We start from the raw sequence: 26696 nt of genomic DNA, 5'->3' as shown, positions 1-26696 counted from the left end.
CTGCCTCGGGCTCCCAAAGCGCTGGGATTACAGGCGTGAGTCATTGCACCCAGCCAAATTTTTGTATTTTTTGTAGAGACAGGATCTTGTTATGTTGCCCAGGCTGGTCTTGGCTCTTAGGTTTTACTCTCTGTGTGTGTGTCTGTGTGTGTGTGTCTGTGTGTCTGTGTGTGTGTGTGGTAGTTTTCCTTTATCTTGATAAAGGGTGAACGTGGCACACAGGCGCAAAATAAACAAGACTGACACCTGTTTCATAACTCTGGTCACTATTTTCATCTGCATCTGTCACTTCTGATGCGTCTCAAACATTTGTAACATTCCTCTGGGGAGGGATCTGACGTACCCATGCCCCACCCCTTTCTATATTTATGAGACTGAGCTGTCCACCAGCCACCCATGGGCTGATGTCTTTGAAATATGGATCTAGTACCAACAGGGTCATGAAAAGAGATGGGGTCCAATGGGCTAGAGTTGGGGGGTGGTCCTGGGATACAGAGTATAGTAGCCTCTATTGGGGGATGGCAGCTTTCCAGGAGAGGAGTCACAAGCTCGCCTGTGGGCTTGTGTCTTGGGGGGAGGACACAGCTGCCTCAGGTTGGGGAGACAGACAGAGTGTGCCGGGTCCCCTCTTTCCGCCGTAGCATGAAGTCTCCGGGGGCGGCTGGACTCATGGCATAGAAGACGTTGGCATTGTCAGGAATCAGGAGCTCTGGTCAGGAGTGGAGACAACCTTGTGTCACCCTCACAGAGGACCCGGGAACCTCCTACCACTCACCCTGGAACCTGAACAGCCGTGGGTCCCTCTGCAGCTACTGCCAAGCAAGCTCATTCTGCTCTCACTGAATGAGAGACATGAACCTGGACAACTTCTCACTTGAAAACCTGCACCACCTCAAGCCTTCCCTTATCATAAGCCTCAGCAACCTCCTAACATTCTCCCCCTCATCACCGACAAGGCAACCTGCAGTAAAAGTTTGGGCAAACTGGCGGGGCGCGGTGCCTCATGCCTGTAATCCCAGCACTTTGGGAGGCCGAGGTGGGTGGATCACTGAAAGTCAGGAATTCGAGACCAGTCTGGCCAACATGGTGAAACCCCATCTCTACTAAAAACACCAAAAAAATGAGCTGGGTGTGGTGACGTGTGCCTGTCATCCCAGCTACTCAGAAGGCTGAGGCAGAAGAATCACTTGAACCCGGGAGGTGGAGGTTGCGGTGAGCTGAGATCCTGCCATTGCATTCCAGCCTGGGTGACAGTGCAAAACTCCATCTCAAAAAAAAAAAAAAAAGAAAAAAGAAAAAAAAACGACAACTTGCAGTAAAAGTTTGGGCAAACTTAGACCACCTTAGACCACCCCCCCAAGACAACTTCCTGCTCACCCCACCCCTCCCCCACAACCACTTCCAGCCCATCTCATGTTGCTGTCACCTTGAACAATTTCCCACTTCCAGCCTGCACGAGCTTGTGGCCTCACACTCAGCACCTGAACAACCTGAAGCATCCTGTCCTAATAGCCAGCCAACCTCATGCCATGTACTTCAGCGTGAATACTCTCAATCCCTTGCTTCTCCCTGTCAGACAAGACAATCTCATGCTTCCCTGCTATCCATTTGGCTCTCTCCCATCCCAAGTTCAGATAACTTCAGGGTTCCGGGGGTGAACAGACCTACTTCCTCACAAATCCAAGGCCGGATGCCCTTTAGTCTCCCATCCCTACAGTTGAGCCTGAACAACCTCACCATGATGCTACAAACTTAAGATCAGACAAACTTCTACACTCTCTTCTCTCACTTGACCCTAGACTTTTTTTTTTTTTTTTTTTTGAGACAGAGTCTCACTGTCTCGCCAGGCTGGAGTGCAGTGGCGTGATCTCGGCTCACTCCAACCTCCACCTCCCCGGTTCAAGCAATTCTCGTGCCTCAGCCACCCGAGTAGGTGTGTGCCACCACACCCAGCTAATTTTTGTATTTTTAGTAGAGACAGGGTTTCACCATGTTGGCCAGGCTGGTCTCAATCTCTTGACCTTGTGATCTGCCCGCCTCGACCTCCCAAAGTGTTGAGATTACAAGCATGAGCCACACCGTGCCCGGCCTTTTTTTTTTTTTTTTATATAGAGACAGGGTCTTGCTCTGTCGCCCAGACTGGTGTGATCTCAGTTCACTGCAGCCTCCACCTCCTAGGCTCAAGTGATCCTCCCACCTCAGCCTCCCCAGTAGTTGGGACTACAGGCACATGCCACCATGCTCAGCTAATTTATGTAAGTGTGTGTGTATATATACATTTTTTTTCTTTTTCTTTTTTTTTTTTTTTTGAGACAAAGTCTTGCTCTGTCGCCAGGCTGGAGTGCAGTGGTGCGATCTGGGCTCACTGCAACCTCCACCTCCTGGGTTCAAGCAATCCTTCTGCCTCAGCCTCTCAAGTAGCTGGGACTACAGGCACTTGCCACCAAGCCCAGCTAATTTTTTTTTCGTATTTTTAGTAGAGACAGGGCTTTACCATGTTGGCCAGGTTGGTCTCGAACTCCTGACCTCAAGTGATCCACCCGCTTTGGCCTCCCAAAGTGTTGGGATTATAGGCGTGAGCCACCGCACCCAGCCAATTTCTGTACTTTTTTATAGATGGAGTCTCGTCATGTTGCCCAGGCTGGTCTCAAACTCCTGAGCTCAGACAATCCACCCACCTTGGTCTCCCAAAGTGTTGGGATTACAGTTGTAAGCCACCATGCCCAGCCCATCCTACAAATTAAGGCTAGACAACCTTCTACACTTGCTTCTGTCACTTGTCCGTGGACAATCTTTTTTTTTTTTTTTTTTTTGAGACCGAGTCTCACTCTGTTGCCCAGGATGGAGTGCAATGGCGCGATCTTGGCTCACTGCAACCTCCGCCTCCCAGGTTTAAGTGATTCTCTTGCCTCAGCCTCCCGAGTAGCTGGGATTACAGGCGCCTGAACCATGCCCAGCTATTTTTTTGTTTTGTTTTTAGTAGAGACAGGGTTTCACCATGTTGGCCAGGCTGGTCTCAAACTCCTGACCTCGTGATCCACCTGCCTTGGCCTCCCAAAGTGCTGGGATTACAGGACTGAGCCACCACACCGGGCTCTTTTTTTTTGGAGGGGGGGACAGAGTCTCACTCTGTTGCCCAGGCTGAAGTGCAGTGCTATGATCTCTGCTCACTGCAACCTCCGCCTTGCAGGTTCAAGCAATTATTCTCCTGCCTCAGCCTCCCAAGTAGCTGGGACTACAGGAATGTGCCACTACACCCGACTAATTTTTGTCTGTTTCTTGGAGACAGGGTTTCACCAGGTTCATCAGGCTGGTCTCAAACTCCAGACCTCAAGTGATCCGCCCAGCTTGACCTTCCAAAGTGCTGGGATTACAGACATGAGCCACCGCGCCTGGCTGGACCCTGGACAATCTTATTGTCTTTTAAATTCTAGGAAGACGACCTTTGGTGCCTTTCTCTCACACTGAGCCAAGACAATCTCATGACCCTACATCATTGAGGTACAGATATTTTATGTCCTCTTACCCCTACTCTGATTATCTTACCCCTACTCTCTGCCTGAACCACCTCACAGCCCTGTGAACCCAGGTAACCTTGGGCTCCATCCTTGAGCCTGGTCAGTCTGCTCCCCTCCCTGCTGCCCCCAATCCTGAGCTCCAAGCCATCCCTGCTCACCCCTGTCCCCAGGAAGGACTTGAAAGAGCTGATAATCACGGGCCCAGGGCTGGGGTACATTGTGCTTCTGCAAGGCTCGCCGGACCACGCTGGGGGCTTTGTCCTGACTGGTCAGCTGGAAGAAAGGGGTGGGAGGTGAGGCGAGGGGCCCGGCCCCAAGGGCAGGGTAGCCCTTAGCAGACCCCCAGCCCAGCCCCTCACCAAGATGCTTCGATACAGGTTCCCGTGATCATTGTCGATGCTGATGCGGATGACGCGGGCCTCCGAGCTCTGCTGCGCCGGGAACGGGATTCGAGGGCTGCCCAGAGGCAAAGGCCCGGGTCTGGGCAGGTCCGGGCTCAGGGGCAGCTGCAGGCAGTAAGGGATGGAGGCTACAACTTGGCTCATCTGCAGATGCTGAGGGCTAGGAAAGCATGAACTTCTGAGCCACCACTGGTGTATTCAATAGCCCCACATTTAAAATCTCAAGAAAACATTGGCTGGGTGCAGTGGCTCACGCCTGTAATCCCAGCACCTTGGGAGGTCAAGGCGGGCGGATCATTTGAGGTCAGGAGTTCAAGACCAGCCTGGCCAACATGGTGAAACTCCGTCTCTACTAAAAACACAAAAATTAGTGGGGCTTGGTGGCGCATGCCTGTAATCCCAGCTACTCGGGAGGCTGAGGCAGGAGAATCACTTGAACTTGGGAGGCAGAGGTTGTAGTGGGCCAAGATCACGCCACTGCACTCCAGCCTGGGTGACAGAGCGAGACTTCATCTCAAAAATAAATAAATAAATAAATTAATTAATTAAATTAAATAAAATCTCAAGAAAACATAGTACTTCCCCCTACGCATGCAGAGCCTGGGACATGCAACTAGGGTACATTCACAAGCCTTCATATACACCACCCTACCATATACAGACTTTGGTTCCCTATTACAGAAACAGACGTGAACGGTGTTCATATACACACAACCCATGCTCATACACAAGAAATCCTGTGTACACACATATGCTGACAGTGGTTGGACACTCATAGCCCGTGCCAATGAACAACCCCACACATGATCTCGTGAATACTCAGGCCCACATTTCCTCTTCTGGTATGCAGATTCTTTTCTTTTTCTTTTTTTGAGATGGAGTCTTGCTCTGTTGCCCAAGCTGGAGTGCAGTGGTGCCATCTCGGCTCACTGCAACCTCCACCTCCCAGGTTCAAGCAATTCTTGTGCCTCACCCTCCCAAGTAGCTGGGACTACAGGTGTGCACCACCATACCCAGCTAACTTTTTTTTTTGAGACGGAGTCTCTCTCTGTCACCCAGGCTGGAGTGCAGTGGCTCGATCTTGGCTCACTGCAAGCTCCATGTCCTGGGTTTACACTATTCTCTTGCCTCAGCCTCTGGAGTAGCTGGGACTACAGGCGGTCACCACCACGCCCAGCTAATTTTTTCTATTTTTTAGTAGAGATGGGGTTTCACCATGTTAGCCAGGATGGTCTCGAGCTCCTGACCTCGTGATCCGCCCGCCTCGGCCTCCCAAAGTGCTGGGATTACAAGTGTGAGCCACCGCACCCGGCCAATTTTTGTATTTTCAGTAGAGATGGGGTTTCACCATGTTGGCCAGGATGGTCTCGATCTCTTGACCTCGTAATCCGCACACCTCGGCCTCCCAAAGTGCTTGGATTACAGACTTGAGCCACTGCGCCCAGCCTCTTTTTCTTTATAAACAGTGTCTCTCTCTGTCATACAGGTTAGAGTGCCGTGGCATGATCGTAGCTCACTGCAGCCTCAAACTTCTGGGCTCAAGCGATCCACCTCAGCGTAGCGGGGACTACACCCAGCTAATTTTTTTGACTTTTAATAGAGACAGGATCTCACCATGTTGTCCAGGCTGGTCTTGAACTCCTGGCCTCAAGCAATCCTCCCACCTTGGCCTCCCAAAGTGCCGGGATCACAGGCAATAGCCACCATGTCTGGCATGGTATGCTGATTCTTAGGGACATACATATCCTCAAAAAAGTGTAGGCTGGGTGCGGTGGCTCACGCCTGTAATCTCAGCACTTTGGAAGGCCAAGGTGAGTGCATTGTTTGAGCTCAGGAGTTCGAAACCCGCCTGGGCAACATGGCAAGACCTCATCTCTACTAAAGATAAAAAATAGCAGGGCATGGTGGTGCACACCTGTGGTCCTAGCTACTTAGGAGGCTGAGGTGGAAGGATCGCTTGAGCCTGGGGGAGGGGTGGGAGTTGCGGTGAGCTGAGATTGCACCACTGCACTTCAGCTTGGGTGACAGAGCGAGAAGGCCCTGTTTCAGATAAAAAGAGGGTGTGATGTGATTGCACTCTAGATGCCCCATGGGTAAGCAGTTACACAAGTCCAGATCTGAGTACGAGTCAGATTGATCAGTGATCACCCAAACAGGGCCATGCAGATGCACGCAATGCCCTGGATGGATAACCCGGGTGTTCAGTGTGTCTCCTGTATACACTCCTGGCCCCGCAATCCTGTGTGTACACATATGCATGCACACACACGCACACACACACAGAGCCTGGATGCCCACAGGCCCGTATGCACACACAAGCTGTCTTGGTACCTTGGTGCTGGGGCCCTGGGGCCCTGGAGAGGCCGGGGGACTGCCAGCAGGAGCATCTCTGCTTCTGGGACTTGAGGGGGGAGACCCTGGGGACACACTGGGGGAGATGCAGAGGCCAAGGTGGGATAGCTGTGCTGACTCCTGATCCCACGGTCCCTGGTCCCATCACCAAGCAGAATGCTCACCTGGAGGTGGGGGATGAGGGGTTCCCGGGACTCCAACTAGGGAATGAGCTTTTCTCTCGGGAAAGCTTCCTAAGGATGGGGACAGGGGACGAAGCTAAGGCAGGAGCAGCCCCTGCTGATATCTGCCCACATCACTCCCCACACACACCCCGGAACTCACGCACTGAGACGCTTGGTGAGGCTGATCCGCCGTTGGATTCGTGGGGAGCTGGGGCAGGAGGCAGCTGGTGGCTCAATGACCCGGGAGAGCCGGTAGCTGAGGGGGTCAACATGTGGATGAGGTGGTGGGGGCAGGAAATACAGGGGATGGAGAGATAAGAGTTAGAAGCAGTTGGGAGGTGGGTTTGGGGTGTAAGAGGGAGCAACCAGAGGTGGCATCCCACATGTCAGGGTCAGGGTGGTAAATGAGGGTATTGAGCACCAAGGTCTTATCAGAGATGGGACAGGATGGCTGGTCAAGAGGTCACAAAGATATTCACAGGGTGGCACTAAGGAATCAAATTGGGTCAGGATTAAAGTCAGGGTCAGGACCTGGCGTGGTGGCTCACGCCTGTAATCCTAGCACTTTGGGAGGCCAAGGCGAGAGGATTGCTTTGGGTCAGGAGTTTGAAACCAGCCTGGCCAATATAGTGAAATCCCATCTGTACTAAAAATGCAAAAAATCAGCTAGGTGCAGCTACTCGGGAGGATGAGGCAGGAGAATTGCTTGAACCTGGGAGGCGGAGGCTGCAGTGAGCCGAGATCGTGGCACTGCACTCCAGCCTGGGCAACAGAGCCAGAGTCTGTTTCAAAAATAAATAAATAAAATAAAAAAATAAAGTCAGGGTCAGACTGGGGTCCGGTTGCCACTGGGGTCAATGGTTAGGGTCACAGTTATATAGAAAGAAAGTACACAGTTGTGATAGTCAAGTTGGACAAATAAACATGAAAGTTGGAGTCAGTTACTCAGAACTGAGGGTCAAGGGTTGGGGTCAGAGAGTCAGATTCAGATGAGGGGTCATGGGTCAGATAGGACCAAACATGGGGAAGTCAATACTTGGGACAGTTGAGTTGAATGACCAGCTGAATGCTAAAGTTGAGGTTAGAAAATCAGATGGGGTCGGCCGGGCGCGGTGGCTCAAGCCTGTAATCCCAGCACTTTGGGAGGCCGAGAGGGCAGATCATGAGGTCAGGAGATCGAGACCATCCTGGCTAACACGATGAAACCCCGTCTCTACTAAAAAAATACAAAAAACTAGCCCGTCGAGGTGGCGGGCATCTGTAGTCCCAGCTACTCGGGAGGCTGAGGCAGGAGAATGGCGTGAACCCCGGAGGCGGAGCTTGTAGTGAGCTGAGATCCGGCCACTGCACTCCAGCCTGGGCCACAGAGCGAGACTCTGTCTCAAAAAAAAAAAAAAGAAAATCAGATGGGGTCAAAATTGAGGTCAGAGATCAACTGTGACTTTTTTTTTTTTTTTTTTTGAGACAGGGTCTTACTCTGTTACCTAGACTGGAGCTGCAGTGGTGTGATTTTGGCTCACTCCAATCTCTGCTTCCCAGGCTCCGGCGATCCTCCCACTTCAGCCTCCCAAAGTAGCTGGGACCAATGGCACTCAACACCACGTTCAGCTAATTTTTGTATTTTTTTGTAGAGATGGGGTTTTGACATGTTGCCCAGGCTGGTCTCAAACTCCTGGACTCAAGTGATCCACCCACCTTGGCCTCCCAAGTGCTGGGATTACATGTGTGAACCACCAGGCCCAGTCTATTTGATTCGGCTGGAGATACTGCAAGGTCACAGGTTGTAGGGGGGTCAGGGCTCAAGAGGGGGTCTTGGGAGGAGCTGGAGGTGTGTACGGAGTGGGTGGAATCCAATTCGTGACCCAGGATCGGCTGGGGTGGGGCCAGGACAGGCTACAGGGTGGTCACCTCTGCTCCTCACTGAGCTGGCGCTGGGCATGCAGGGCAGCCAGGATGGGCGGGTGGGGGCTCAGGGTGTAGCTCTGACAGCGCCTCTGCAACTGCTGGATGCGGGCCAGGATCTCCCACTCCTGGGGGATGAGCCTCTGAGACTCTACCCTGCCCCACCCCCACCCCACCCTCAGGCACCACCCCACACCCACTGTAGCCTCCACTCACCTTCCTCCTCTTCTCAAAGTTAATGAGATCCCCCTGGGGGCAAAGTATGTCTGAATTACAGCACCCAGGGTCAAGGGTCAAGGTCAGGGGCTGGGATGTCAGGTGCCCCACTGTGGGGCGGGGTCAGGAGTACAGGTAGGATCAAGGGTGGATATCAAGGCAAGTGGAGCTGGGGTCAGGGGTCAAGGGTCAGGGATCAGACCTCCAACATATCCGGCAGGGCTGTGTCCAGCATAACCAGGTCCGTGAGGAAGGTGCCAAGGTAGGGGACAGGGCCTGGCGGTGGTTTCTGCGGCCCCCAAAGCTCCAGTCACTCAGGGCCATAACTGACCCCATCAATCTCCATGCCCCTCCCTGAAGGTCCCACTTGTCCCCATCCCAAACTGTAATCACTCACCGAGGGCAGGCTGCCTGGAGTGTTGTCCTCTTTTTGGGATCCCTCAGTGGCCTCCTCCTGGGGGAAGAGAAAAACTGAGCAGGCCTGGGGTCCCCTCAGACAATTCCTCAGGGACGATGCCTGCAGACCCATTGTATATACCCTTCGTGCTTTGAGTAATCAAAAGCCAGTGGTAGGCCAGGTGCGATGGCTCATGCCTGTAATCCCAGCACTGTGGGAGACCAAGGCAAGCAGATCATGTGAGGTCAGGAGTTCGAGACCACCCTGGCCAATATAGTGAAACCCCATCTCTACTAAAAATACAAAAATTAGCCAGGTTTGGTGGCTCACGCCTGTAGTCCCAGCTACTTGGGAGGCTGAGGCAGAAGGATAGGTTGAACCTGGGAAGCAGAGGCTGCAGTGAGCCGAGATCGTGCCACTGCACTCCAGCCTGGGCAACAGAGTGAGACTCCCTCTCAAAAAAAAAACCTATTTTTTAAAGGCCGGACATGGTGGCTCACGCCTGTAATCCCAGCACTTTTGAAGGCTGAGGCTGGTGGATCACATGAAGTAAGGAGTTTGAGACCAGCCTGGCTAATAGAGTGAAACCCTGTTTCTACTAAAAATACAAAAAACTAGCTGGGCGTGGTAGCTTGTTTCTGTAATCCCAGCTACTCGGGAAGCTGAGGCAGGAGAATCGTTTGAACCCGGGAGGCGGAGGTTGCAGTGAGCCGAGATCGCACCATTGCACTCCAACTTGGGCAACAAGACCAAAACATCGCAAAAAAAAAAAAAAAAAAAGCCAGTGGTGAAGGCCCACTCGAGAAGCCAGATCGCCTTGGGTGGAGCAGGGAGAGGGCTCCCCCATGAGAGGTGGGACTTGTGGGGTGGTGGCCCCCAGGGCCAGCCTTAACAAGGAGAGAATCCTTGTCTGCAGCTGGATGGCACAGGCCTGCCAAGGATCTCCTGGGTATCCTGAATTTGCTGTTGTTTATTTACTTTTTATTTTATTTTATTTTGAGATAGAGTCTCACTTTGTCACTCAGGCTGGAGTGTAGTGGCATGATCTTGGCTCACTGGAGCCTTGACAGCCCAAGTTCAAGCGATCCTCCCACCTCAGCCTCCTGAGTAGCTGGGACTACAGGTGTGCACCACCAACGCCCAGCTAATTTTTGTATTTTTTGCAGAGATGGGGTTTTGCCATGTTGCTCAGATTGGTCTTGAACTCCTGGGCTCAAATGATCCTCTCACCTCGGCCTCCCAAAGTGCTGGGATTATAGGCGTGAGCCACAGAGCTCAGCTCATGTGTTGTTCTAGGTGCTGGGTAGCTAACAGTGAACAAAAAAGATAAAATTTGGCTGGGAGTGATGGCTCACGCCTGTAATGCCAACACTTTGGGAAGCCAAGGCAGGTGGATCATCTCAGGGATTCAAGACCAGCCTGGCCAACATGACAAAACCCCTTCTCTACCAAATACAAAAATTAGCCAGGCGTGGTGGCAGGTGCCTGTAATCCTAGCTACTTGGGAGGCTGAAGCAGAGAGAATTGCTTGATCCTGGGAGGTGGAGGTTGCAGTGAGCCAAGATCATGCCACTGCATTCCAGTCTGGGTGACGGAGTGAGACTCCGTCTCAATACAAACAAACGAAGAAACAAACAAACAAAAAACACAATGACGACAACAACAACAAAAAACCAGATGTGTGGTTTTGGGGATGATGGAGGCTGGGAAGGCCTCTCAGAGGCAGGGACATTTGATCAGAGACCAGAAGGAGGTGAGTGAGCAAGTTGCATGCAAACCTTGAGGGGTGGAGAATGTTCCAGGCCCAAGCATCTATTCTAGATTCACTGTAAAAACCATTGCATGAGTGCAATGAGAATCTAAATCTTGCCTACAAATAAGCCAGACTTTTGACACACATTTTTTAGTTTTGCTTATCAAGGTAAAGTCCTCAGAACATTTTTTGTTGTTGTTGTTCCCACCCTGTGCTATGACTCTGGCCTTAAGTAACCTTTTCTTTGTGATTTCTTGTGTTTTGCTGAGTGAATAAATAGGGCAGTCACTGACTGTGAACTGCAACGCAGGAAGTAAAAGAAAGAAAAACGTGCAACCCGTCAGGGACAAGGGTAAGGTCATTGCTGAGCAGTAGGGAAGGACAGAGTGTCCTGATCACAGCAGGGCGATTCTCCCTGCTTGGCCCCAAGTCCCTCCCCCAACTTCCCGGGCCTAAAGTCTCCGGGGTCTGCATCCATCTCTACCTGGAAAAGAATCTCTCTGCTGCTAAGGTGGTTGTTCTCATCGGAGAAAATCTGCGAAAGTTTCCTGAAAGTAGATAGCGGTTCCCTGGGAGGACAGGAAAAGGGTGGTCAGGGGTCAGTGGCTTGGAAGGGTCAGACCTGGGATGGGGTAGGGAAGAGGTCCCGCCCCAGCTCACCGGCTTACGGCCCCCCAGCTCCGCTTGAGCCGGTAGATGGGGTTAGATTGCAGGGCGGACAGGATGGCGCGCAAGGAGGAGAGGTTCCGCAGTTCTCGACAGCGCTGCCGGGCGGTGGGGACACAGGTCAGACCCAGGCAGTATCCACCTTTCATCCTGAAACTTCTTCGTCTTTTTTTTTTTTTTTTTTTTTTTTAGAGATAGAGTCTATGGCCCAGGCTGGAGTGCAGTGGCTCGATCATAACTCACTGGCAGCCTGCAACTCCTGGGCTTAAGCGATCCACATGCCTCAGCCTCCTGCCTCAGTAGCTGGGACTACAGGCGCGTGCCATCATGTACCGCTAATTTTTATTTTATTATTATTTATTTATTTATTTATTTTTTAGACAGAGTCTCGCTTTATCTCTCAGGCTGGAATGCAATGGCCCGATCTCGGCTCACTGCAACCTCTGCCTCCCAGGTTCAAGCGATTATCCTGCCTCAGCCTCCCAAGTAGCTGGGATTACAGAGGCACACCACCACACCAGGCGAATTTTTTTTTTTGTAAGTCTAATTTTTTTTTTTTTTTTGAGACGGGGTCTCGCTCTGTCCAGGCTGGAGTTCAGTCTCCGCTCACTGCAAGCTCCGCCTCCCGGGTTCGCGCCAGTCTAAGTCTCAGCCTCCAGAGTAGCTGGGACCACATGAGCCCGCCACCACGCCCGGTTAATTTTTTTGTATTTTTTAGTAGAGACGGGGTTTCACCGTGTTAGCCAGGATGATCTCCATCTCCTGACCTCGTGATCTGCCCGCCTCGGCCTCCCAAAGTGCTGGGATTACAGGCGTGAGCCACTGCGCCAGGCCTGTAAGTCTAATTTTTATTTTTTATTTATTTATTTATTTTTAAAGAAACATTGGTCTCACTGTGTTGCCTAGTCTGGTTTCAGACTCTAGGGTTCAAGCGATCCTCCCTCTCCCCAAAGGGTTGGGATTACAGGAGTGAGTCACTGCGCCCAGTCTGATCCCATGACTTGTGACGCCAGATCGGACCCCTGGGTCTTGTCTCACATCGGACAGGCTACCAAGACTCCCACTGATGCCCTAGGAGTCCCTTCCTCCCTCCTCCCTCCTCCCTCGGGCTCCAGCCCCTCCCCTAGCTGCCCCTCCAGCTCCTACCTCCGACCTTGACTTCTCGGGTCCGGGCTCCCTACTTCTCCCAGCTCCCTTGGGACCTAGTCGTGCCCGCAGCCTATCTGCAGGACCCAGACCCTCCTCCCTGAACCCAAGTTTCACCCTAGGTATCAACTTTCCACCCCCTTTCCTCCCTCGCCTAGACACGCCCTCTCTCCGGAGCCCTCATTTCTTCTCCTTGCCCCAGGGCCCGCCCCTGCATCCCCTCCCGGCGCCCCCAACACACCTGGGCGATGCGGATCCACTTCTCCAGCCGCTGCGCCCTCTGCGGGGCGGTCAAGCCCGGCGCTCCGAGCACGGAACCCAGCACACAGCCGGTCACTGTGTTGAACTGGGCCACGGTGGCGCGCACAGTGGGGGAGGCGCCTGCAGCCCCGGGCCGGTCCCTCTGCGACCACACGGAGCCCAGGCACTCGTAGGGCCTCACCTTCGAGAAGAGCTCCTGGGCCAGGGGAGGGGTGTGGGATTGGTGCTTAGCAGAACCTGTCCCCTCACTGTGGCTCATTCCGACCCAGTCCGGGATCCTCACCAAGTCCATGAGGGTCAGCTGCTCGGCCACCTCGTCCACGCTGAAGTCCAGGAGCTGGGGAGCTTGAGGCATGAGTCCTTCCTCTTCCTCTGCGCAGGGCTCTGCAGAGTCTGGGTCAGAAGTTTGGGCAACTCTGGGAGGTCCTGATCATTAGAAAGGGTTACAAACTCTTAAGTTTGAATCCAAGACTGGCTGTGTGACCTTGGGCAAGTCCCTGTCCCTCTCTGAACCTCACTTTCCTCATTTGTAAAACGGAGAACTCTCTGAATTTTTTTTTTTTTTTTTCCTGTTACAGTCTTACTCTGTTGCCCAGGCTGGAGTGCCATGGCACAATCTCAGCTCACTGCAACTGCCGCCTCCTGGGTTCAAGTGATTCTCCTGCCTCAGTCTTCAGAGTAGCTGGGATTACAGGCATGTGCCACCATGCCCGGCTAATTTTAGCAATTTTAATAGAGACGAGCTTTCACCATGTTGGCCAGACTGGCCTCAAATTCCTGACCTCAAGTGATCTGTCCACCTGGGCCTCCCAAAGTGCTGGGATTACAGGTGTGAGCCACCACGCCCGACCCTGAATGTTTTTAAGGATGTAACAGCAACAGTAATGTTCACTAAGCAGTTAGTGTGGATTTATTCAGTAACTCACCACACCAGTCCAGTGAGGGAGGTACTGTTATTTATCCAGCTTTTACAGTTACGGAAAGGGAGGCAAAAAAAAAAAAAAAATTGTCACACCTTCGGTGAATGGTAGGCCAGGGATTTGAAGCCAGGTACTCAAAGGCCAGAGAAGAAAATAAAGCTTTGTAATTTTGAATATGTATTAGGATAAGATTAATCTGACCTCTTTTTTTGGAAAGAGGTGATATGACTTTCTGGTTCAGGGAAGGCTATTGTCAGAAAGTCTCAAACTCAAATGCAAACTAGTTTGCTGTGTAAAGCATGTATTTTAACCTTTCTGTGTCTTTTTTTTTTTTTTTTGAGGCGGAGTCTCGCTCTGTCGCCCAGGCTGGAGTGCAGTGGCCGGATCTCAGCTCACTGCAAGCTCCGCCTCCCAGGTTCACGCCATTCTCCTGCCTCAGCCTCCCGAGTAGCTGGGACTACAGGCGCCCGCCACCTCGCCTGGCTAGTTTTTTGTATTTTTTAGTAGAGACGGGGTTTCACCGTGTTAGCCAGGATGGTCTGAAACTCCTGACCTCGTGATCCGCCCATCTCGGCCTCCCAAAGTGCTGGGATTACAGGCTTGAGCCACCGCGCCCGCCTTTTTTTTTTTTTTTTTTTTAATGGATGGAGTCTTCCTCTGTCTCCCAGGCTGGAGTGCAATGGTGCGATCTCGGCTCACTGCAACCTCTGCCTCTGGGGTTCAACCAATTCTCCTGCCTCAGTCTCCCAAGCAGCTGGGATTACAGGCAAGAGCCACCACGCCCAGCTAACTTTTGTATTTTTGTAGAGACAGGGTTTCACCATGTTGGCCAGGTTGGTCTTGAACTCCTGACCTCAAGTGATCTGCCTGCCTCGGCCTCCCAAAGGTGCTGGGATTGCAGGGGTGACCTGTGTCTTCTTTTTGAAACAGGCTCTCACTTTGAAACAGGGTCACACAAGCTGGAATACAGTGGTGTGATCACAGTTCACCGCAGCCTAAACCTTTTGGGGTCCAGTGATCCTCCTGCCTCAGCCTCCTGAGTTGCTGGGACTACAGGCACACACCACCATGCCCAGCTAATTTTTTATTTTTTGTACAGACAGGGTCTCATTATGTTGCCAGGCTGGTCTCAAACACCTGAGCTCAAGCGATCCTCCCTCTTGGCTTCCAAAAGTTTTGAGATTGTGGGCGTGAGCCAGTGCACCTGGCTGTGGATTTCCTTTTTGTTTTTGTTTAAGATCATGCATACCAGATTGCTATAAAGTGCTCAACAAATACGAATAATTTTACTTTAGTGGATTTTGATGGTGGCGCCCCCTAAGGGAAACTTTGGAAGTTGGGATCTTGAATTGTGCCCTCCAGACATTTGTGTCTTTGAATAACCTGTTTGTGGCTGGTACCAAGGTAGTGACTTTTCTCAGTTGAGTGTTCACAGGTGCAGATCGAACTCCTTGTTCTACTCTTTCCCCCCTTCTCACTACTGCACTTGACTTGTCTTTGAGAAAGGTAGAAGGAGCCTGGCACAGTGGCTCATGCCTGTAATCCCAGCACTTTGGGCGGATCACAAGGTCAGGAGATCGAGACCATCCTGGCTAACACAGTGAAACCTCGTCTCTACTGAAAAATAGAAAAAATTAGCCAGGCGTGGTGGCGGGCACCTGTAGTCCCAGCTACCCTGGAGGCTGAGGCAGGAGAATGGCCCAGAAGGCGGAGCTTGCAGTGAGCCGAGAACATGCCACTGCACTCCAACCTGGGTGACAGAGCGAGACTCCATCTCAAAAAACAAAACAACAACAAAAAAACACAAACAAAAGAAAAATTTGTTTGCAATAATCTACACCTACCTACAACCTGACTATTTTGTTCATAAACACAAATTTATTTGGCTCCAAGAATGCAAGGACCATGAAAGTCCGGGCTTTGTTTTGTTTGCAAATTGCAAATGCTGTTCACAAGTTTGGAAAATGACGTCCCCAGCACCTATGTTGCTGTCTTTGCCTCACCAGTGCCCTCCCCTGCATTAGTTGGTGCTTGTTGCTGTCAGTACAACAGCACTGTGACACTACACTGTGATGCAAGGACAGGCAAAGACATGGGACAACCTCATCATGTGTCCCAGTGGGGCATACCCAAGCATTACCCACTGAACGCATGGTTTATTGCTGTGTAAATTACTCACTTTCCTCCTCCTTTGTACTAGTTATGGCATCATACTATGATTTTATTTATTTATTTTGTGACGGAGTCTTGCTCTGTCGCCCAGGCTGGAGTGCAGTGGCTCGATCTCCACTCACATCAACCTCTGCCTCCAGGGTTCAAGCGATTCTCCTGCCTCAGCCTCCCGAGTAGCTGACACTACAGGACGTGCCACTATACCCAGCTAATTTTTTTTTTTTTTTTTTTTTAAGTAGTGATGGGGTTTCACCATGTTGGCCAGACTGGTCTCGAACTCCTGACCTCAGGTTATCCCCCTGCCTCGGCTTCCCAAAGTGCTGGGATTACAGGTATGAGCCACCGCATCCTGCCCCACCCAATACTATTATTTTAAAATAATCTTTGTAAATCTGTGTAATTACCTCTTTCCTCTTGAATTAGGACAGGTGGCATTGCAAAATATTAGTTTTTAAAAGTGGGTACTGGGCTGGGCACACCTATAATCCCAGCACTTTTGGAGGTTGAGGTAGGAGGATTGCTTGAGACCAGGAGTTTGAGACCAGCCTGGGCAGCATAGTGAGACCCCATCTCTACAGAAAAAATTTTTTTAAAGTTGCGCATCCTGATGCACACCTGTAGTCTCACCTACTCAAGAGGCTTAGAGGGGAGGATCTCTTGAGCCCAGGAGGTCAAGGCTGCAGTGAGCTGTGATCATGCCATGGCATTCCAACCTGGGTGACACAGCAAGAAACTGTCTCCCCCCTCAAGAAAAAGTGGTCACTGGAAAAAAATGCCTCTACATCTAATCAAACCTTTAAATGTTACAGCAGTAATGGGGATAGAGAAACATGCCGCATGACACCATGAGGAAGCCAACAGTTAAGTCCAAAAGAATGTGAGGCGTGCCTCTGGACAAATGACCCATTTTTTTTGCCCTCTAACGGCTTCAAACAAGAGGCAATGGGGATCTGTTACAGAATAAAAGAGACTTAAGAACAAACAACCAGTCAGGGGCGGTGACTCATGTCTGTAATCCTGACACTTTGGGAGGCGGAGGTGGGCAGATCTCTAGAGGTTAGGAGTTCGAGACCAGCCCAGTCAACATGGCAAAACCCCCTCACTACTAAAAATACAAAAATTAGCTGGGCGTGATGGTGGGCACCTGTAATCTCAGCTACTCAGGCGGCTGAGGCAGGAGAATCACTTGAACCCAGGAGGCAGAGGTTGCAATGAGCCGAGATCACGCCATTGTACACCAGCCTGGACGACAGAGTGAGACTCCATCTCAAAAAAAAAAAAAAAAAAAGAAAGAGAGAGAGAAGCAAACAACCAAATGCCTTGAGTAGATCTTCTTTGGATTTCAATTTGAAGAAACTACTCCTCCTTCCCGCAGCTCTGTCGCCTAGACTGGAGTGTAGGGACACGCTCACAGCTCACGGCAGCCTTGATTTTCCGGGGTCAAGAGATCCTCCCACCTCAGCATCCTAAGTAGCTGGGACTATAGGCACGTGCCACAACACCTGGCCAGAAAAAACTGTCAAAAAAACGTAGGGCTGGGCATGGTGGTAGGCACCTGTGGTCCCAGCTACTCAGGAAGCTGAGGTGGGAGGGTCAAGAGTTCAAGCCCACCCCAGGCAAAATAGGAAGACACAGTGTCCAAAAAAACAGGTTCAGGGGCAAGTGGGGGATTTGAATATTTGAATATGGACTGGGTATTTTTTCTTCTTTTGAAGCAGGATCTCGCTCTGTTACCTAGGCTGGACTACAGTGGCACAATCACGGCTCACTGCAGCCTTGACCCTCCCAAGTTAAAATGATCCTCTTGCCTCAGCCTCCCAAGCAGCTGGGACTATAGGCAGTCACCACCATGCTCTGCTAATTATTTGTAGACACAAAGTTTCACCATGTTGCCCAGGCTGGTCTCAATCTCCTGGGCTCAGGCCACCCATCTGCCTTGGCCTCCCAAAGTGCTGGGATTGCCAGCAGGAGCCTCTGCTTTCAGCTTGGACTGGGTATTTTTTTATATCAAATATTTCTGATTCTGTTTTAAAATTATAAACATGAAGGTTACTAAAAAATTAAAAATAAAAGGGCCGGGCGCCATGGCTCATGCCTGTAATCCCAACAATTTGGGAGGCCAAGGTGGGCAGATCACCTGAGGTCAGGAGTTTGAGACCAGCCTGACAAACATGGAGAAACTCCCCCCTCAACTAAAAATACAAAATTAGCCAGGAGTGGTGCTGCACGCATGTAATCCCAGCTACTAGGGAGGCTGAGGCAGGAGAATCACTTGAATCCAGGAGGCGGAGGTTGAGGTGAGCTGAGATCCTGCCATTGCACTCTAGCCTGGGCAGCAAGAGTGAAACTCTATCTCAAAAAAAAAAAGCAAGCCTGTTGTCAGACGTGTGTTCCCAAAACATTATGTGTGAACTGACATAAGCCTGGGATTTGTTTTAAAATCATCCTGAAATTTTTTTTTTTTTTTTTTTTTGAGATGGAGTCTCGCTCTGTCGCCCAGGCTGGAGTGCAGTGGCCGGATCTCAGCTCACTGCAAGCTCCGCCTCCCGGGTTCACGCCATTCTCCTGCCTCAGCCTCCCGAGTAGCTGGGACTACAGGCGCCCGCCACCTCGCCCGGCTAGTTTTTTTTTGTATTTTTTAGTAGAGACGGGGTTTCACCGTGTTAGCCAGGATGGTCTCGATCTCCTGACCTCGTGATCCGCCCGTCTCGGCCTCCCAAAGTGCTGGGATTACAGGCTTGAGCCACCGCGCCCGGCCCCTGAAAATATTTTTTTTGTGAAATTGATTATCGTTGATGATAGGCGATGGATGTCTGAATGTTCATCATACTATTCTCTCTACTTTTGTATATGTCTGAAATTTTCCATAGCAAAAAGTGAACCCAAAATAAAGTTCTTAAAATAAAATAGATGAGCATGGTGGTCATCTACTTTCTTCTAAACTACATGGTGCAAGTGTAGTCTTAGCTACTCAGGAGGCTCACTTGAGCCCAGGAGTTCAAGTCCAGCCTGGGCAACACAGCAAGACCCTGTATCTAAAAATAAAATTCACAGTAGGGTGCGGTGGCTCACACCTGTCATCCCAGCACTTTGGGAGACCAAGGCGAGCGGATCACGAGGTCAGGAGATCGAGACCATCCTGGCTAGCATGGTAAAACCCCATCTCTACTAAAACTACAAAAAATTAGCCGGATGTGGTGGCACACACCTGTAGTGGGAGGCTGAGGAAGGAGAATCACTTGAACCCAGGAGGCAGAGGTTGCAGTAAGCCAAGATCGCAGCATTGCCCTCCAGCCTGGGCGACAGAGCAAGACTCTGTCTGAAAATAAAATAAAAATAACGGCCGGGTGCGGTGGCTCACGCCTGTAATCCCAGCACTTTGGGAGGCCGAGGTGGGCGAATCACAAGGTCAGGAGATCGAGACCATGGTGAAACCCCGTCTCTATTAAAAATACAAAAAATTAGCCGGGCACGGTGGAGGGCGCCTGTAGTCCCAGCTACTCAGGAGGCTGAGGCAGGAGAATGGTGTGAACCCGGGAGGCGGAGCTTGCAGTGAGCCGAGATTGCGTCACTGCACTCCAGCCTGGGCAACAGAGTGAGACTCCGCCTCAAAAAATAAATAAATAAATAAATAAATAAAAATAAAATAAAATAAAATTAAAAAGTGTGTCCCAGAGCCTAGCACATAGAAGGTTTTAAACAAGTGTTAATTTTCTCCTCTGACCTCAAGGAAACTACGGCAGCACTTTCCATAGAATTCTCTGCAATGGTGGAAAAATTCTCTAGCTGCTCTGTCCAGTGTGGTGGCTAAATACTCAAAATGTGGGTAGTGGGATTGCAGACTTGAATTTTTGCCTTTGCTTGACTGGATTTTGAAAAAAAAAAAAAGTGGGCCAGGCATGGTAGCGCATGCCTGTAATCCCAGCACTTTGGGAGACCAAGGTGGGTGGATCACCTGAGGTCAGGAGTTCGAGACCACACTGACCAACATAGTGAAACACTGTCTCTAATAAAAAGACAAAATTAGCTGGTGTGGTGGCAGGTGCCTATAATTCCAGTTACTTGGGAGGCTGAGGGAGGAGAATCTCTTATATCCAGGAGGCACTGTTGCAGTGTGCTGAGATGGCACCACTGCACTCCAGCCTGGGCGACAGAGCGAGACTCCGTCTCAAAAAAAAAAAAAGTCCGGCATGGTGGCTCATGCCTGTAATCCCAGCAATTTGGGAGGCCGAGGCGGGCGGATCACGAGGTCAGGAGATTGAGGCCATCCTGGCTAACACAGTGAAACCCCGTCTCTACTAAAAATGCAAAAATTAGCTGGGCGTGGTGGCACACATCTGTAATCCCAGCTACTCAGGAGGCTGAGGCAGGAGTATCACTTTAACCCGGGAGTTGGAGGTTACAGTGAGCCGAGATCATGCCACTGCACTCCAGCTTGGGCAACAAGAGTGAAACTCCGTCTCAAAAAAAAAAAAAGGTAGGGTCAGGCACAGTGGCTCACACTTACAATCCCAGCACCCTGAGAGGTTGAAGCCAGAGGATTGCTTAAGCCCAGGAGTTCGAGACCAGCCTGGGCAACATGGCAAGACCCCATCTCTAAAAAGAAAAGACCTGAATTTTATTTAATTTTAATTAATTTAAATAGCGACAGGGGCTAGTGGTCACCACATTGGACTACGGAGCTCTAATGACTTGGAATCAACTGGAGAAATCATATATATATATACACACACACACATATATATACACACACACACACACATATATATACATACATATATATATGCCTTTATATATATAAATAACTGAGACTTTGTCACCAGGGATGGAGAAGTAGCTGCTACTTTGTAAATTGAACAAGAATGTGGCCACTATAATCTGGAGATTAAGCGACGGGGATTAAGGATAGAGATGCTTTTGTGATGCGGATCAGATGAAACACAGATGGGTGAAAGATGATACTTCCTAAGCAGGATGCAATTATTCAGCAAACTAATCTGTGTTGGGAGCAAGAACAACAGGTCCTCCTCTCACGCACTCACAGTCTATGAGATGAGCGAAAGCCAATAACCAAGTAAGGAGGTTGCGCATGCACAATGGCTCATGGCTGTAATCCCAGCATTTTGGGAGGCCAAGGCAGGCGGATCACTTGAGTTTAGGAGTTTGAGACCAGCCTGGGCAACATGGCACAATCTCACCTCTACAAAATAATTAGCTGGGCATGGTGACATGCGCCTATGGTCCCAGCTACACAGGAGGCTGAGACAGGAGAATGACTTGAGCCCAGGAGGTGGAGGTTGTAGTGAGTGGAGATCGTGCCATTGCACTCCAGCCTGGGTAACAGTGCGAGACTGTGTCTCAAAAAAAAAAATTGAAAAAAGAATTTCAAAAGTAAGAAAAATTTTACAGGCTGGGTATAGTGGCTTGCGCCTGTAATGCCAGCACTTTGGGAGATCCAGAAGGGAGGATCACTTGAGCCCAGGATGTTGAGCCTGCAGTGAACCATGATGGAGACATGCACTCCAGCCTGGGCAACAGAGCAAGACCCTGACTCAAAAAATAATAATAATAATTAAAGACAAGTATCAAGGCAATGGTATGCAGCTAGAAACACAGGCATCCTGACCCAATGGCACCAAGGAGGGAAAAGTATTAGACATGTGCTAATACTTCAGACAAAGATTTTTTTTTTTTTTTTGGCCGGGCGCAGTGGCTCAAGCCTGTAATCCCAGCACGTAGGGAGGCCGAGACGGGCGGATCACGAGGTCAGGAGATCGAGACCATCCTGGCTAACACGGTGAAACCCCGTCTCTACTAAAAAATACAAAAACCTAGCCGGGCGAGGTGGCGGGCGCCTGTAGTCCCAGCTACTCCGGAGGCTGAGGCAGGAGAATGGCGTGAACCCGGGAGGCGGAGCTTGCAGTGAGCTGAGATCTGGCCACTGCACTCCAGCCCCGGCGACAGAGCGAGACTCCGTCTCAAAAAAAAAAAAAAAAAAGATGGAGTTTCGCTCCTGTTGCCTAGGCTGGATTGCAGTGGTGTGATCTCAGCTCACTGCAATCTCTGCCTCCCGGGTTCAAGCGATATTCTGCCTCAGCTTCCCGAGTAGCTGGGATTATGGACATGCGCCACCACGCCCGGCTAATTTTGTATTTTTAGTGGGGACGGGGTTTCTCCATGTTTGTCAGACTGGTCTCGAACTCCTGACCTCAGGTGATACGCCCGCCTCGGCCTCCCAAACTGCGGGATTACAGGCATGAGCCACTACGCCTGGACGACAAAGAATTATTATCCCCATTGTACAGATGAGGAAATTGAGACTTAGAGTTAAAAACCTTGCTTAAGTTTTGCAGCTCTGAGAGGGGAGAGAAAGTCTGTATGGGAAGAAGCAGGCAAGAAAGGCCTTCTCAGAACACGACTGGATCCAAAAACCCCTCACCTGTCCACACCTGAGGTGATTCCTCTTCCTGCTCTCGTTTAGCCTCCTCCAAAAAATCTTCCAGAAGCTTCTCTGCTTTTCGAGCCTCAGCGCTCCCTGGGGCCGCCCAGCCCAGAAAGGTTCGGACACTGCCCAGGTCCGAGTGGGCAGGGGGGTCTCGGAAATCCTGAGGGTGGTCCTGCAGCCAGGAGCCCAGCACTGACACCACAGCCCTGGCCAGAGAGGCAAGGTCTCAGAACTGGGTCCAGAGTAGGGGACCTAGAATGTGACTCCTGTAATGTTTTTTTTTGAGACAGAGTCTCACTGTGTCACCAAGGCTGCAGTGCAGTGGCCTGATCTTGACTCACTGCAACCTCAGCCTCCCGAGTAGCTGGGACTACAGGAGGGTAGCACCACGCTCAGCTAATTTTTTTATTTTTTTATTTTTTGTATTTTTAGTAGAGACAGGGTTTTGCCATGTTGGCCAGGCTGGTCTCTAACTCCTGACCTCCAGTGATCCACCTGCCTCTGCCTTCCAAAGTGCTGGGATTACAGGAGTGAACCACGAAGCCCGGCTTGACTCCCAGTCTTTTATTACCCAACCTGCAATTTTCAAAACCCCAGGCCAACTGCTAACCTTTGACCTCCAGGATTTCCCTCCCGGCACTCCGCTATCTGGATGAAGGACCCACCTCAGGTTCTTGTTGAAGCTCAGATCTTGTATCGCTGTCTTCTTGATCTCTACCCTGGGAAGAAGTCCCCCAGCAGGTGAAGAAGGGGGAAGCTAGAGGGGCTTAGGAAGAGGGCTCTGGATTTGGGAGGTGTTTCCTGGTTCCACACCTGAGGAGGTGGAGGGGGGTGCCCAATTGGGGGTCTAGGGTGGGGAACATGGAGGTTCTGATTCACTACTGACCCAGGAGGTGGGGGCGGCGGCATTGGTGGCAGCAGAAAGCCCAGCAGGTGGGCAGTGGGTACAAAGGTCCGGTAGGTGGCCAGGAAGGTGGGCACAAAGCTGGGGTCCTGCTCACGGTCTCCAGACACCAACTCTCCCACCAGCCGCTCCAGGCGCGCCGCCCTCAGCACCCTCACCTTGCTGGTTCGATAGTGGAGGAAGGTGTTAGCAATGGGGCTGGGGGCCTGCAGGAGGGGAGAGGCGGCCATGAGAGAGCAGGAGTGGTCCTCGCAGCACCCCTTCTCTAATCACATTCATCACTATCACCACTCTTTTTCTTTTCTTTTTTTTTTTTTTTTTGAAACGGAGTCTCGCTCTGTCGCCTAGGCTGGAGTGGAGTGGTGCGATCTCGGCTCACTGCAATCTCCGCCTCCCAGGTTCATGCCATTCTCCTGCCTCAGCCTCCCGAGTATCTGGGACTACAGGCATCCGCCACCACACCCAGCTAATTTTTGTATTTTTAGTAGAGACGGGTTTTCACCGTGTTAGCCAGGATGGTGTCAATGTCCTGACCTTGTGATCCGCCTGCCTCAGCCTCCCAAAGTGCTGGGATTACAGGTGTGAGCCACTGCCCCTGGCTTTTTTTTTTTTTTTTTTTTGAGACAGCGTTTCACTCTGTTACCCAGGTAGGAGTGCAGTGGCACCATCTTGGGTCACTTCAACTTCTGCCTCCTGGGTTCAGACAATCCTCCTGCCTCAGCCTCCAAGTAGCTGAAACTACATGTGCACACCACCATGCCCAGCTAATTTTTATAGACAGGGTTTCACCATGTTGGTCAGACTGGTCTCGAACTCCTGACTTCAAGTAATCTGCCCACCTTGGCCTCTCAAAGTCTCCCAAAGGGCTGGCATTACAGGCGTGAACCACAGTGCCCAGCCCCTAGCACCACTATTTTTTTTTTTTTTAGACAGAATCTTGCTCTGTCACCTAGGCTGGAGTGCAGTGGCGTGATCTTGGCTCACTGAAACCTCTGCCTCCTGGGTTCAAGTAATTCTCTGCCTCAGCCTCCCAAGTAGCTGGGATTACAGGCACTCGCACCACGCTCAGCTAATTTTTTTGTATTTTTAGTAGAGACGATGTTTCTCCATCTTGGCCAGGTTGGTCTTGAACTCCTGACCTCATGATCCACCCGCCTCGGCCTCCCAAAGTGCTGGGATTACAGGCGTGAGCCACCATGCCCAGCCCCTAGCACCACTCTTTCATGTGATTCCTCTGACTCCCGGCTTCTTGGAGTTATTGTTTCGGTTTGTTTTTTTTAGAGACAGGGTCTTGTTTTGTTGCCCAGGCTGGGGTGCAGTGGCACAATCATAGCTCACTGCAGCCTCCAACTCCTAGACTCAAGTGGTCCTCCTGCCCCAGCCTCCTGAGTAGCTGGGCCACTGCTGGGCATCACCATGCACAGCTAAATTTTTGATTTTTATTTTTATATGTAGAGAATCTTGCTGTGTTGTCCAGGCTGGTCTCGAATTCCTGCCCTCCTGCCTTGGTCTCTCAAAGCTCAGGGATTACAGGTGTGTGCCCCACACCCTGCCCACTTGAAGTTACTATTCCTCCCCATCCACAAATATCTCCTGCAACCTGCCCTGGAAACCCTCCCTCTCCCATGCCCTGTCCCCTACTCCCTCCCCCCGCCCCCACACATACACTCTTGTTCACTCCGGCTTCCCTCAGCCCTCCTGTCAGGCTTCACTGGCTGCCCCACCCGCCCTCACACAGCCACTTGTAAACCAATCCCTTTCCACCTTCCAGCCCCGGCCCTCGAAACCTACCTTTCCTAACCCTGTCGTCCAGTTCTGTCCTTACCAAGTTGTCCCCAGGCTCCTCTCGGGAACTGCGGGGCCATCACCTGGCCCCATCCGATTCCCTGGATCTTCCCCCACTTACCTGGCCGCCCCCAGGCCTCCTTCTACCTGGTCGTCTCACCTTGTCGCCTCTGAGCCCCTCCCTTCCTTCCACCCACTGCCTCTGGCGGCTTGTGCTCGGCTCTCCAGCTCCGCCCTCACCTGGTCGCTTCCGGCCCCTCGCCACCCACCAAACCCCCTCCTCACCTGGCTGCCCCCGGTGCCCTCCGCCGGGCTCAAGCGCTGACTGCGCTGTCGCCGCAGGGAGACACTGTACACCGCGCCGTCCTCGGTCTCTTCACCCCAGTCCTGCAGCGGTGCCTAGACGCAGAGGCGGACTCAGGGCACCAAAGGGGCACAGGTCCTGGGGCCTCAGCCTCCTTGGCGGCTTGGACTCGGGCTGAGTCTTGCTGCTCCATCCCCACGCCCCTTCCCAGCCAGAAGCTGCGAGACTTGGGCTGGGGTCCCAGGCTAGTACCCTCCTAGCCGCGGGTCCCCTCCTCCCAGGTCCTGAGGACATGTGGTAGCATTTGGGGATGTCCCAGGGCCCCTCCTCATAGAACCTGTCTCTAGCCCTTTCTGCCGACTGCGCTCAGAGACTCGCGCCCCTATCCCTAAGAGGAAGTAGTCGCTTCACTGGGTCAAGGGCCGTGAGTCCCCAGGAGGGGACTCCAGGGCAAGTTCAGATGGGAGCAGATAGCGTCCGACGGGAGGGCACTTGGAGTTTCTGGACCTGCGGGTCACCAGGAATGCGGGGGCCGGGGATCCCTTGTTCCCTTACCAGGGCCAGCTCTTTGCCTGCTGTGCGCTCCATGGCCGGCACCCGTCCCTCTCAGTGGCTCCGCTGAGTGAAACGGAAGGGCCGGCGGGTGGCGGGCAGTGGCCGGGCGCTGGGGCCAGAGGGGCGGGGCGGCCGAGCTGCTGGGGCTGGGCGGGGCAGGCCCGACCCAGCTTCTGGGTGCCTCCAGCTGGACCCCGCGCGAGCCCAGGAGAGGTCCTGGCTCTTCCGCTGGGTGCCTATCAATCTGTACCCAGGAGAAAGCACACATCTATCCCCAAGAGATCTTGTTGGTACCCCGGATGTAGGGGAGTTCCTGTATGGGGGCAGGTGAGTGTTCCCAGACCAGAGTCCTCTGTCCTCCAGGGGAAGAGGCTGGCTTGACCAAGTGTGAGGGCATCTTCCACTTTTTACTATTATTGTTATTATTTTGGGATGGAGTTTCGTTCTGTCACCCAGGTTGGAGTACAGTGGCTTGATCTCAGCTCACTGCAACCTCCATCTCACAGGTTCAAACAATTCTCTTGCCTCAGCCTCCCAAGTAGCTGGGATTACAGACGTGTGCCACCATGCCCGGCTAATTTTTGTATTTTTTGTAGAGATGGGGTTTTGCCATGCTTGCCAGGCTGGTCTCAAAATCCTGGCCTCAAGAAATTCACCCGCTTCAGCCTTCCAAAATGCTGGGATTACAGGCGTGAACCATGGCGCCCAGCCTTATTATTTTTTAGAGACAGGGTCTCACTCCTGGTGCTGAGGCTGGAGTGCAGTGGCTTGATCTTGGCTCACTGCAACCTCCACCTCCTGTGTTCAATCTATTCTCCTGCCTCAGTCTCCCAAG

The 26696-nt window shown here is 51.7% G+C and overlaps 1 protein-coding gene across 5 annotated transcripts; it reads right to left on the bottom strand.

Moving 5' to 3' along the window:
- Positions 1-245: 245 nt before the first annotated feature.
- RGL3 (ral guanine nucleotide dissociation stimulator like 3) lies at positions 246-25960 on the bottom strand. Of its 5 annotated transcripts, none has more exons than XR_004433595.1 (19): positions 25862-25960; positions 25288-25401; positions 23200-23423; positions 22979-23032; positions 22308-22519; positions 13060-13202; positions 12757-12972; positions 11364-11467; positions 11188-11272; positions 8951-9007; positions 8756-8842; positions 8554-8586; positions 8344-8465; positions 6596-6691; positions 6436-6504; positions 6251-6347; positions 3878-4079; positions 3677-3791; positions 246-709 (listed from the first exon to the last, which is right to left on the bottom strand). XR_004433595.1 is itself a non-coding variant. In XM_033195947.1 (19 exons), the coding sequence occupies exons 1-19, from the start codon at positions 25892-25894 to the stop codon at positions 591-593; spliced, it is 2127 nt and encodes a 708-aa protein (XP_033051838.1). In that variant the 5' UTR covers positions 25895-25960; the 3' UTR covers positions 246-590. The 5 variants fall into 5 exon arrangements, 4 of the variants coding, with proteins under 4 accessions (XP_033051838.1, XP_033051839.1, XP_033051841.1 ...); XM_033195947.1 differs by having other exon boundaries at positions 3878-4024; XM_033195948.1 differs by having other exon boundaries at positions 3878-4024; positions 13060-13169.
- Between the last annotated feature and the right edge of the window lie 736 nt (positions 25961-26696).

Source organism: Trachypithecus francoisi, unplaced genomic scaffold (assembly GCF_009764315.1).
Source record: "Trachypithecus francoisi isolate TF-2019V2 unplaced genomic scaffold, Tfra_2.0 Lachesis_group5, whole genome shotgun sequence".
NCBI classification, from domain to species: Eukaryota; Metazoa; Chordata; class Mammalia; order Primates; family Cercopithecidae; genus Trachypithecus; species Trachypithecus francoisi.
This window is presented reverse-complemented; position numbering and strand designations above follow the sequence as displayed.

Excerpts from the sequence above, each read along its gene's own strand:
- RGL3 (XM_033195947.1), bottom strand. The coding sequence starts at position 25,894 with ATGGAGCGCACAGCAGGCAAAGAGCTGGCCCTG. Across the intron at positions 13,203-22,307 it reads ATCACCTCAGGTGTGGACAG|GACCTCCCAGAGTTGCCCAA; the intron begins GTGAGGGGTTTT and ends TCTAATGATCAG. Across the intron at positions 6,692-8,343 it reads CAGCTCAGTGAGGAGCAGAG|CTACCGGCTCTCCCGGGTCA; the intron begins GTGACCACCCTG and ends TGACCCCCTCAG.